Raw genomic sequence first — 13,393 nt, forward strand, 5'->3', positions numbered from 1 at the left:
CTAATGTTGATATGCAGTTCCGTTTAATTTCATTGGCAGATGGAACTATTAAGTTAATGAATGGGGGAATCAGAAGGGGCAAAGGCTCCATTTGTATATTAAAAAAAATATTAAGAAAAGTATAATTCAGTGTTTGGTTATATTGACAAACATTTGTTTCCTACTCTGAGATTCAAAAATAATATCTTTCTTGATGCCAAGAAATAACAAATGTGCCTCTTCAAAGGAGAAATGAAACCAAGTATGTCCCTATTAGACTTTCATGTTAAGTATGGTAATAGGAATCATCCTAATGGGTTCAAAAGGGGCAGTTGTTAAGGCTCTTACTACCAAGAACATGTCCTATGCAGCAAAATAATGAAACACAGGTTGAGAGAAAGAACAGCCTCCTGAGGAAGAATGCACATGAACCTGGCCTAAAAGAGTATCCTTGCCCATGACAGAGAATAGAGCCTGAAACAACTATCTATGCAGAGTATTTGTGGTTAACTTGCTTTTTAGCCCTTCTGGTAAAAGATTATCATTTCAGGGACCCCTGTTACTGATACCATAGATTTCTCTCTTTACGCCACTATGAGAGCTAGTTTGGGCTAGTGGTTAAGGTATCAGATTAGAAATTAGGGAACCATGAGTTCTAGTCCTTCCTTAGGCATGAAAACCAGCTTGGTGACTTTGGGCCAATCATTCTCTCTCAACCTAACTCACTTCACAGGATTGTTGCGGGAAAATAGGAAGAGGAAAGCATATAAAGTATGTTCACCACCTCGAGCTATTTATATAAAAAAATAAAGGCAGGATAATAAAATTTAAAAGCATGGCAAGACATTCTGTAAATTTGTAGGGATATATAAATTATGATCTTGCTATAAAACCATTTTGAAATATTCTCCATTTTAAACCAAAAAGCTTGAATAGAACTGTTGTTGATTTTCAGGCACTGTAACCTGCTTGGAATTCTATGGGAGTGCTCATCTATTGAGTGGAGCTGAAGATGGTCTCATATGTATTTGGAATACAAAAAAATGGGAATGCTTGAAGTCAATTCAAGCCCACAAGTATGTTCCCCTTTCTCTTATATAATTATATAATAATTTGGATCCATAGCTATGTAAGCAAAGTTCTATTTCCATATATATATGTATGTATGTATGTGTGTGTGTGTGTATATATATATATACACACACATACACACACATATACATACACACACACACATACACACACATACACACACACATACACATATATATTGTTTGCCTCTGTCTGAAAAAGTATTCAAGAGATTGTGTATGGAGATTCTCAATCATCTAGGTCAGGGGTCCCCAACCTGTGGGCCGTGGGCCACTACCGGGCTGCGGCCGCTTGGCCACTGGGCCGCATGAAGGGATGGCCAGTGCATGTGCACACTCACGTGCACTCACACACCCCACACTCGCGCTAGTGGCAAGCATCCCGCCGGCGCTACTGCCACCTCACCCCTGTGCGTACTGCCGGCGCTAGTGTCACCCCGACCCCGTGTGTACTGCTGGTGCTAGTGTCACCCCGCCCCGAGTGTCGCACCGCTGTTAGCGTCACCCTGCCCTCGAGCGTCCTGGCGCTAGCATCCCCCCACCACTGAGCAGGGCAGTACATGAAACCCCGCCCCCTCCGGTCTGCAGAAAAAATGCTCTCCACAGAACTGGTCCCTGGTGCTCAAAAGGTTGGGGACCTCTGATCTAGCTCATAGCTATCCCAAAGGTGTTTTTTTATAACGTAATTGGACTTTTTTTCCTTTGAAGATGTTTTGCTTCTCATCCAAGAAACTTTTTCAGCTCTGAATAAGCTGAAAAAAACCAAAAAACAAAGTCCAGTTCCCTTGTGAAAAAGTATCTTTGGATAATCAAGAGATTCGGGATTCTCCAGAATGATATGTAGTGGGGAAAAAATGAAGTACATGATGAAAACTAAATTCCCCATCTCTTGCTTTAAACCTCTTTTTCATTTATTTATTATATTTCTTTGCTTCTCCATGACCAAAGTTTCTATTGATTATATATAAAACACACACACACACACACACACACACACACAATATCTATCTATCTATCTATCTATCTATCTATCTATCTATCTATCTATCTATCTATACACACACATACACACACATATATGCATATATACACATATACACACACACATAGATATATACACACACACACATATATACATATATGTGTGTGTATATATATAAACACACACACACAGAGACAGATACACACATACGTATTTCAGAAACAATAAAAATATAGTATAAAACACAGAGAACAGAGATAAAAAGGTAACAAAAACTTAAGAACCTAACCAATATTTGTTGTTAAAATCAAAATGATCTCTAAATATTGGAGGAGAAGGAAACTACCTGTAATTACAATTGCTACAAATTAATATCTTTCTGCCATCAAGACTGACAGGTAAGGTCTAACATAAGCTTAATATAATATTTATATTTACTCGTGGATCATATTATGATTGCATATATTGATAATGGTCTCTTTGTAGTAAAACTCTTGATGCTTTTTATGTATTAGGGGCCATGTGACATCTCTTTCTATTCATCCTTCTGGAAAGTTGGCTTTATCAGTAGGAACAGACAAAACATTAAGGTATGTCATAAGACTGCAAATGGCCTTTGTTTTATTTAAGATAATGCTATTTTTTTATAACTTCAAAGCAATTAGCTGTTCCAAGCTGTGAGAATAAATATCAGAGATGTTGTTATCGCTAAACAAGTTAACAAATTTATAAGATATATAAGTATCGAGTAAAAGTAATATAATATAGTAAATGCTTCCAAAACTATGTGAAGTTTTATGCTCTCTACTTTGCTGTCTTGCCATCTCCATTTCCAACTTCCACACATGCCTTAAAGCAGGTGCAATTGGGATATGTTTTGGTTAGAAAAGATATTTTAAACTGACACTATTGATATTATGTATAATATTAGAAAAATGTGATAAAGATGTTGATAATTCAATTGTATTAAGAGCAATAGGAATTGTATTTGCCTAGTGTGGAAAAATATATACCACTGGAAGAAGAGAGGAAGCACTAGATGTGTAGTATTGGATTTAGAATGAGGAAGTTAATATGTACCACTGAATTACTAATGGACCCAGACAACACGTTGTTAAGTACTTATAATTGCAAAACTAGAAAATTAATAAAATATTTATTAAAAAAAAGAAACATATTATCAAGATTTCTCTCTCTCTCTCTCTCTCTCTCTTTCTCTCTCTCTCTCTCTCACACACGCACACACACACGCACATACACACACACTTCTTGATTGGTATGATTGGGACGCATAATTGAAAAAGTAAGAATAGGCAACAAAAGGATGAGGTGCTAAAGGGGAATCTAATGTACTAGCCTGTAAAAGTAGTTCCTCTAGGAATGTATTAATCCATTCTAGCTGACTTTCACAGTAAGCTGCCTGTTAATCTAACAAAACTAATTTTCTAAATAAATACACTTAAAATTAAATCTAGTGATTGAAACAGCTGTTGTTTTAAAAATATACACAGACCCACCCACATACCGTATATAAAGAGCATTTACAAACTTATTCCAGTTGGGTGGGATGGTAATCATACATGCAGAAATGTTCACGCTTTTCAGATGCCGGACTAATAGGGTCCTAGATAATCTATTTTAAAGACCTTATATCTATTTTACCTTAATTCAGAAGAACAGACTTCCTATACCTTTATCTTTTCAACGGGCTCTGTAGTCATTTAATAGTCACCCATTTTAATGAGATTGCCAAATTATAGTAACATTACCTATGGAAGGAAGTAGTTGTTCTGTAGCTCAGGTTGATGAATAATCACTATATCTCTCTTGTTATGCTACATATGATCAAGAGATATAACCCAGAACAGAGTTTTTAATATCAAAATATTGTGGATGCACATTATTTTTCCAAAATAAAATAAAATTTTATTTTTCCAAAATTAAATGCTAACACTAAGAATATGCCCCTTAAGCTTAATCTTGCCAGTTAAGTCACTTAAATATATTATCATCTTTTCACTCATTTTTAATAGCTTTTTCAGCAGAGATCCCCAACCTTTTGGGCACCAGGGACCAGTTACACGGAGAGAGGTTTTTTTCGCGGACTGGAGGGGGAGTGGTTTTGTGTCTGCATCCTGTGGATGGGGTTTTGCTTGTTTGTGCAGACCAGTTGCTGGCATGCCCGCGGCCCGGTACTAGGGACCCCTGTCTTACAGTCAGGAAGTTCCACCCTAGTATAGGTTTGGATCTCTCACAGTAAAGCTTCCTCCAACTGGTTCTTGCCTTATCCTGGGTGCTACTTCCTTTTCCTTATGACATCCCTTCATGCCTCAGAAGGTTGCTATTCTATATCCCTTAGTCTTTTTTTCTTCTTCTTTAAGCTAAACATACCAAGTTGCTTTAACCGCTCTTCATAGGGTTAGCCTCCACGTCCCTTGCCATCTCTGTTCTCTGCACTCTCAAGGTTTTCCTCAAAAGGAAACCACATTTGTACCATCATCTACATTTTTCCATAACTACTAAAATGAAAATGATTTACTTTCCTTATTAGTATACGACAATCTTGTTAATTAGGAAGGAGTAATGGACAAGATAATATTGTAGATTCAGATTCACGGATATATATTTTATCAGCAGCTTTAACTCTTTAAGTATTTCTCTTTAATACAGAAGTTAAAATTTGAACATAAAAAAATTAAGAGTTTACTTTTAAACATTTCTTAAATTTTAAAATAACTATGTTGTCTTCAGTTCAAAAGATGTGTATTGGTATTTTTTTTTAGAACATGGAACCTTGTAGAAGGAAGATCTGCATTCATAAAAAACATAAAGCAAAGTAAGTATATTCCTTTGCTATTTATTTTTGTTTATTCTCCATTATTATTTAAATTTATCAAATCTTTAAGGTAGCTTTCTTGTTCAAAATTGCACTAAGCCACCTTTGTCAAGGACCATCTCAGACTTTTTTATAAAATTCTATTGCAGATAACTAGCCTGACTGGTAACAGGCTGAATAATGGAATAATAAGAACTCATCAAATTTTAAACTGTATGATAGGAATTCAGCAAACCTTTGAAAACTGAAAGATTTAAAATTTAAAATGTGCTGAGTTTTTATTATACCATATTCAATCTGTTGTGCTTTAATAATGGTTACAAAGTAAAGAAAATTGGCATAGTAGACTGTATTCTGGGGGCACAGTTTTGTTACTTTGTAACTAGCCATATCCACCATGGCAGATGCTTTGTGAATGGTCCAAGTCCCATCATCATGGCCATTATTGTGCTATATACTCTCTAGGGCAGCGGTTCTCAACCTATGGGTCGGGGGTCGCCAAGCAAGGCTGTCCGCCATTTTTTCCCCCTTTTCCGGCAGGTGCCTTACCTCCCTTGGGCTGGGCCAGTTGGTGGCCCAGCCGGTGGTCGGCCTGCTCCATCTCTGCCTCTTGCCAGTTACGTCTCGGCCGGCGCAGGGGGCGGCACCACGCATGTGCGGCGCTCCCGGGCAGGGAAAGTCTTTGAGTTACGACCAGTTGGATAGTCCTCGACTTACGACCGGTTTAGTCCTCGACTTACGACCGGTTTAGTCCTCGACTTACGACCAGTTGGTGGTCGCGGCATTAAAAAGATTGAGAACCACTGCTCTAGGGTTCCAAATGTGCTCATTGACCGGGCCTGCCCTTTGCAATAGAATTCTTCAGAGAGTATATAGCTCCCACCCTGAAGATGTTCTAAAAGGCGCTGAAAATCTGGCTGTTGTCCCAGTCCTTTTGTCAGAATGGTTGAGGTAAAATTATGCCATTTTTGTGATATTTTTAGGGACTCTTATCATCCATTTCTTTATTTTATCATTCTAGTTTTTTATTATGTAATGTGCTCAGAGTAGATTGGAATCAGACATTCTTTAAATCTCTATCAGTATTTAATAAATCATTGCCTTCTACTGTATTCTGCTAATAGAATTAGCTTCTATTCAACTCAAGATATTTAATATCAAGCAATTTAATTTAGAACCGAAATCTTTTATACAAGAAGCACCTTGATCTATGTTCTTTCATTTTTTTAATCTCATTTCATATATTTAATTTTGAAGAAAAAGTCAAGTAATTGTAACACTTGTGACAATATTTCAAAAGTGTAATTAGTAGTGATAGAATATTTTTTTTCTTTCTTTTAACCATATCTTCTAAGTCAGAGTTCCCCAACCTTACCGGCTTGGTGGCCTGTAAGGAAAGGGAGCAGCAGGGAAATGTGCGTGTGTGCAGCTTGTGCATGCATGCGCAAACAGTTGTGCACATGATGGTGCTAGTGTGCATGAGCATGCACAAATGGGCTGCTGCAGCCCGCGTGATGCTGGCAGTGGTGCTATCGTTCCCACGCATGCACAAATAGGGCCTCTAGTGCCTGCACATTGGTGCTACTGCGAGTGGAGCAGGGCTCGCCAGCTATTCCTGAGGCCTGGTGGCCAATGGCCACAGACCATAGGTTGGGGACCTCTGCTCTAAGTAAATTTACTTAGTATTAGGGCGTTCTCCGGAGAACTAAGTATTCACATATTTTGAAAGTAGGATAATTTGAGACTGGTCATTTAGGCTTTGAGTGAGAATTTTGAGTTGATTTGTTTCATTAGCTTGTTATCTTGGCTGCTTATGTTATTCTCAAAGAGTCTTCTCAAATACCAAAATTTTCCTATTATGTTTCTGAAAATTCCAATTTTCAGTTTCATTGAGCAGGGGTCCTCAGACTTTGCGGCTTGGCAGCCTGGCTGTATGTGAGAGAGGGGAACTGGGCTGCATGAGGGGTAGGCCGGCGTGCGCACCCAGACCTTGTGTGAGTGGCAGGCTGGTGCACACACCCACAGCTTGACTTGGAGAGCCAGTGCACGCGAATGCCCAAGCTGCCGCTCATGCAAATTGAGCTGCATGTGCGCACTCTGGTCAGCCACTCGCACAGCCCAGTTCTGAATAGCCCACAGCCTGGTAGTGGGCTGCAGTGCAGGGGTTGGGGACCTCCTTCATACTATTGCTTACACAATTCTAATCTTTGTAAGAATAGAGTCATCACAGTCTTTGAATATTTTTTCCAAGGCTTTCATAGTTGTTCTATTACCAAGTGCTAGTGTGTGATGTATTTCTTGAATTTAACATTTAGATCAGGGATGTCAAACTCAATTTCATTGAGGGCCGCATCAGCATTGCGGTTGCCCTCGGGGGTGTGTGTGGGAGGGCTGCCTACTGGGTGGGCGTGGCCTACTGGGTGGGCGTGGCCAGCTCTACATTGTTTGTGTCAAGGGTGCTGTGGGGGCATGGGCAGGAGTGGGACAGATCTGAGGGTCTCTGGCAGAAGGGGGTGGGACCGGGGCAAGCGCCAAGGCATGGTCCATTTCTTCATTCCTCACAAAGGGTGACACCTCTCATGCACCCAGGGGGCGGGGCCGACACAGCAGGAGCTGATTCCTTGTTGTTTCTAGATGGCCTTGTGGAGCTAAGACTGAATACATTTCAGCATAGATGGCCACCACAAAATTGTACATTGGCTCCCAGCCTGGGCCAGGGCCAAGGCAGTGGGGGCCGTTCCCTCACTGTTTCCAGGATGGCTTCGCGGGCCACATGAAACCACTTCGCGGGCCACATCCGGCCCCCGGGCCTTGTGTTTGACATGTCTGATTTAGATCCTTATTAATAGGTTATACATAGTAATCTATTAATGGATTATTAATATTAATATTCAGAATTTTTGTTTAACAACAAAAGAGAAATAGGCTAATAAATCTTGAATTCCAAGAGTATAAAAAGTGTAAAGGCATGGTTTTTCTTAAATAGTAATAAATAAACATCTATTGGCTACTACTTAGAGCCAAATCTCATCTGCAATAGATGACACCTGTGATTTAATCTTTTTTTTTCTCAAAATCTATATGATTTATATTTTTTTAGATGCACATCTTGTTAAATGGTCGCCTAGTGGTGAAATATACGTGGTAGCTATAGCTAACAAAGTTGATATATACAATCTGGAAACGGCTTCTATCTCTGGTACTATTGCTACAGAAAAGAGGATATCTTCAATAAAGTTTATCACTGTAAGTAGAAAAATAGTGTCAAATAATTTAGAATGTGTAAATGAATCCAATCTCAAACATAAACTTTTTTTTCATGTTTCCTTGAAGGATTCCATACTTGCTATTACAGGAGATGAAGAATTCGTACGTTTATTTGATTGTGAATCTCAAAAATGCCTTTGTGAATTTAAGGCTCATGAAAACAGGTATGTTTTGTTAATAAAATAATTGCATATGTTTAAAAACATGTTAATTTTTTACATACTGTTTACTTCTGAGTTTTGTTTGATGATAGTACATGTAATTGCCATAGGGTTAATGTCAAAATTCAATACTTTAAATTTTCAGTATTGGAGTATTTTTATTTAGATCAGTCTTTCTCTTTGAACATATCATTTATGTGCTCACCTTTGGAGGAGTTGTATTATAGTTCTGTTGCTGTTGACCATTGGTGAAAATGAATACCATTGGTAAATTAGGCTCTCTGTTTCCTTTCCCTTGCACTTTTTTACATTTTATTCTATGAGATAGTGTTTGGAATAAAGCAGAGAGGGACCAAAGTAAGATTCCATTGCACAATTCAAAGTTAATTGTTCTCCATATATTGGTAGAATTTGGTTAAGTAATAGTTGTTAGCATTTTGCAATCCTTTTTTATATATTGTGAATATTTTTTATTTATTTAAATTTTGAAATGTAATATCTCTTGATCCTTAGAATCAAAGCACTATACAATTTCAAAATGGAAGGCTTACACATTCTAGTAACAGCATCAAGTGATGGCTACATTAAGGCATGGAATCTGGATATTGATAAGGTTTGTATAGTATCAAACTATTCAGAATATTGTGGAAGAGTAGTTAGGAGTGTATGAAAAATGAGACATGATATTCCATTAATAATTACACAAAGAACAAATAGAAGATAAAATGGTTTATACAGCTTGTCTATATAAATAATAATAATTGAATGTTCATATAAGAGTGGTTTTTACAAGGATTGGAAGTGTTGTACGAGTGGAAGAACCCTACTGGATACAGTCCTTAAAACTTAGAATTGTATCTTTAACTTATTTCATGATTTCCATGATACTTAAAGCTGCAGTTTTAAGTAAACTCAATTGGCTTGCTTTAATGTCAGGGAAACTTATTTCTGAATAAACATGGATAGGGTTATGTTGCACTTTACTTAGATGTTATTTTTCAAGAAATATTTTACAATTAATATACATATTTTAAAGAGATGAGCTGTCATTTGAAAAGGTAGCATGCTAGAGTTTGAAGGCTTTTGCTTTTGCTTTGCTTATTTTACAGTTACTTCATTTTAGTCATTTGCAAATAATTCCTAACTATATTTTATAAGCTAATTCAGGATTCTCAAACTGAGAGGGATTGCAAAAAGGATAAGGTAGAGGAGATGGTTTCATAGTGGTTCCTATTTTTAAACAGCCTGCCTAGAGAGGAACAGCATCATCAGAATTCAGTCTGGGCATTGCTTTCCATTTTTTCCTAACAAGCCCTCAGTGGGAAATATTTATTAAATGTAAAATTGTACATTATTACATATTGTATATATTATTGTCCTTTTTTAACCTCTTGAAATAATTAGTTCAATTTGGGGGGGGGGGATCGTGACATTGCAACGTTAGAAAATCACTGAAATAATCAATATTTAATAATCCAAATGAAGTTCTCCAGGAATAATGGAAGCCTTTCGTTGTATTCACCTGTGCAGTCTGCCACTGAATAACAATCTAATTGAATTAAAATCTTTCTAAGTTTATACTATAGAGATACAGGTTTAGCTATAAGTACAATTTGGATTGCTCACAATTATACCTCATCTAAGCATATTTCTTACATTGACCTCATTAGAAACTTTGTAAATGTTGCATCACATTCAATAAAAACTATGAGACATGTCCTTCCAGAAATGTTCAGTACAATGGATCTTACTCCTAAGTAAAAGACTGTAGCGCAGACTATCCTTAAAACAGCTTTCTAAGAAACAGGGACAGTTGAACAAGTTCTTTTAAGATAAGGTTACAGAAGTGCATTTGGGATTTTATCTGTCGTTGGTGTCACCATAGTCTGACCAAAGAGAGAAGTAACCTGGAATTAAGGAGAAAGTTCCTAACAGTGAGAACAATTAACCAGTGGAACAGTTTGCCCTCAGAAATCATGGGCGCTCCATCACTGGAAATTTTTAAGAAGAGACTGGACAGTCACTTGTCTGAGATGGTATAGGTTCTCCTGCTTGAGCTGGACTAGAAGACCTCCAAGGTCCCTTCCAGCTCTATTCTATTCTAGTTCTTATACGCCATTCAAGTTTCAAATTTACTGCCTTGAGTTCTCTGTAAAATAATAATCGCAGGATATAAATAAATAAATACATAAATATTGATAGATCTGCATATTGTCTGAGGAAGAGGATGCTGCAGAACCCTACTGATCTTCAATGTGATGACTATTACTTAGCTGCTATAAAATAGCATGGTTATTTTTCTGGAGTTTATGTGAATAAATGTCTTGGATTTTTTTTTTTTTTCAGATTGAGAATGCCCCATCATTGCTATGTGAGGTCAATACTAAGGCCAGGCTTACCTGCTTAGCAGTATGGCTCAAAAGAGATTTTGAAACAGAGCAGATCCCCGTTGAAGCCACAACGTCTTCATCTCAGGGTATTACTATAGAACTTTCTTAAAATTCTGTCAGGTAAACTATAATTAAAATTATATAATTGTTTGTTTTATTTTGCAGTACATGAAGCCGAGCAGCCATCACTTAAGAAAAAGAAAATTTGTTGGACCGATAGTAATAAACCCTCAGAGGGAGATGTCCAAAAACCCGTTCTAAAAAGAAAATCAGGAAACATGCAACAAAAGAAGAAGTTACAGAGATTAAAATAAATATGTAGTTGTAATCATATCCCATACTAAATATATAACAAGGAACCAATGTGTTTTTCACTTTAAGACATTTTTCATTTTTAGTACATTCTTAAGAATATTTTATATATTAATGTTTCTAGGAAATAGCTATTATATTTCTGCCATAACAATACCCAGATCTTTTGACTTCTGTTTTTAAGTGTGAAAATATAAGTCTCAAATATTCTACAATGTATGTGAAATTTCCTATTCTAATATTATTTAAATTAATTTCCAAGTTGCTAATATATTTTGATATTTTCAGGTTTTCTTAAGTTTTTTCATGGAGGCATTATTCATATAAGGATTTTAATTACCAGAGTAAAAATGAATACAAAGTAGACTTAAAGAAAAAAGAGTAAGAAAGAATAAAAAATGCAAGACAAATAAGAGAAAAAAGAGCATAATAATAAAGAATATAAAGAAATGACTTCCAATTTTCATCTCATTTTAACCTTGATTAAATAAATCAATTTTATATTCCTTTTATTTCTAACAGCTTTAATTTAATTTATTCAAATATTGCCATAGTATTTGATATCTTTACAACTTTTCTTTATCCCTTTGCACAGACTTTTTCAAGTGCTTAACAAGTGTGTTATGTAGATCTACTAAGGAAACATTTTCCAGGTCATTCTCCTGGTTTCTCATTTGTATTTCCCTTTTAATTTTTAAAATTTCACCAGTTTATCCAATACAGTATTCTTTTCCAACTCATTCTCTTCATCTTTTATTTGTAGTTCCACCTTTGGTACTTTCTGTATTGTCAGACAAAATTTGCTCTATCTGTCATTCTCTCACTGACATATTTTGACATACATTTATTCATAGAATCATATATTATTACTGACACTGATTATATTGCAGCTACTAATTTCTGACTATTCTTCAAAGATCCTTAATCTTTCCAATATTATGACATTCTGTGTCACTTTATGTCTCAGTTAACTGACAATAAAAACTGACTTGTGCTCTTTTCCTTCCAACTAGGATCTTTAGGTCCCTCTAATGTACAGTGTGCAAAATAGTAGTCACTTGTCTTTGTTAGGAACCAAATCAGCCAAACTCCAGTTTCCATGAGAAGCTATTTATTTTTTTATAGTTAATTCCAAAATAAAAGTCAATATTACCAAATTTACCCTTTATCCATTTGTAATTTTCTTAGATCAAAATGTTATTTAGATTTTTTGCTGTTTATTTCAAATTCTTTTTAAGTTCTGAAGGTTGTAATTTTAATTTTCTTCAGGGTTGAACTGAGCCACTGATTTCTCAAACTCGTCATTCCAAAAGACTAATGGCTTTAAGATGGTTAATAGGCAATTTCCAAAAATGGTTAGAAAATAAGGCTTGCATACATGCAGTCCTTGACTTAACAACCATTCGTTTAGTAACCAAAGTTAACAACAGCACTGAAGTGACTCCTGACCACTTTTTACATGACTGTTGCAGCATCCTCATGGTCTTCTGATAAAAATTCAGACACTTGACAACTGGCATGTATTTATGATGGTTGCAGTGTCCCTAGGTCATGTGATCAACAAAGTCAGGAAACAAGATTCACTTAATAACTGTTACTAACTTAACAACTGCAATGATTCACTTAACCGTGACAAGAAAAGTTGTAAAATGGGGCAAAACTTACTTAACTGTTTTGTTTAGCAATGGGAATTTTGGGCTCCATTGTGGTCGTAAGTTGAGGACTACTTGTACTTAGTGTCCTTTAAAAGGCTCTACCATGGTAGCAAACAAGTTGGTTCATCCCTTGTCCCCCCAGTGTTTAAACTCCAGGAAGAGCATTAATCTGCAATCTCCTTGCAAGGAGCAGCATCTGGAGCACATGTGGATGATCTGCCCATTCCTTATCCAGAGAGGTTCTGAAGAATTAGTCTACTTGCCAAAGGTGCTTTTTCAAGAGGTGGCTGGACTTTCATTTTTCTTTGAAGACATTTCACTTCTCATTCAAGAAGTTTCTTCAGCTCAAGACTATATGGTGGGGAATGGAAAGATTCATATTCCTTGCAGACAGCTGGGCATTTGCATTCTTTTAGAGAGTCATAGAGGCCACTTGGGGTTGTCTGTGTCCTTGGGGTCACATGAGTAGTGCAAATGGGTGTGGAAGCTTGGAACTGCTGAAAGGATAGTTATAGACTAGATGGATGATGTTTTTATCCCTCCCCCTCTTTTGAGAGGGCTGTTCAGTTTTGACATAGATGGCCTTTCAAGCCAAGCAGTCCTTTCTGTCCAAAATATGGACTTCGCTGTCTTCAAAAGAGTGGCCTTTGTCTTTTAAATGCAGATGGGCTGCTGAATGTTGTCCCAATGGGTTTGTACTATGTTGTGCCATGCGTTTAT

The 13,393-nt window shown here is 36.7% G+C and overlaps 1 protein-coding gene across 2 annotated transcripts in view; it reads left to right on the forward strand.

Moving 5' to 3' along the window:
• Positions 1–12,175, forward strand: part of PAK1IP1 (PAK1 interacting protein 1) — a 15,879-nt gene extending 3,704 nt beyond the window's left edge. For both annotated transcript variants that reach the window (XM_039349033.1, XM_039349041.1), the window contains exons 3-10: positions 935–1,055; positions 2,568–2,642; positions 4,836–4,888; positions 7,989–8,134; positions 8,222–8,319; positions 8,830–8,929; positions 10,663–10,792; positions 10,872–12,175. In XM_039349033.1, coding sequence (XP_039204967.1) covers positions 935–1,055; positions 2,568–2,642; positions 4,836–4,888; positions 7,989–8,134; positions 8,222–8,319; positions 8,830–8,929; positions 10,663–10,792; positions 10,872–11,020 — 872 coding nt within the window. In that variant the 3' untranslated portion in view covers positions 11,021–12,175. The remainder of the gene's footprint in view (positions 1–934; positions 1,056–2,567; positions 2,643–4,835; positions 4,889–7,988; positions 8,135–8,221; positions 8,320–8,829; positions 8,930–10,662; positions 10,793–10,871) is intronic.
• The last annotated feature ends 1,218 nt before the right edge of the window (positions 12,176–13,393 follow it).

Source organism: Crotalus tigris, unplaced genomic scaffold (genome assembly GCF_016545835.1).
Source record: "Crotalus tigris isolate CLP2741 ecotype Arizona unplaced genomic scaffold, ASM1654583v1 scf7180000017564.2150845, whole genome shotgun sequence".
NCBI lineage: Eukaryota > Metazoa > Chordata > Lepidosauria > Squamata > Viperidae > Crotalus > Crotalus tigris.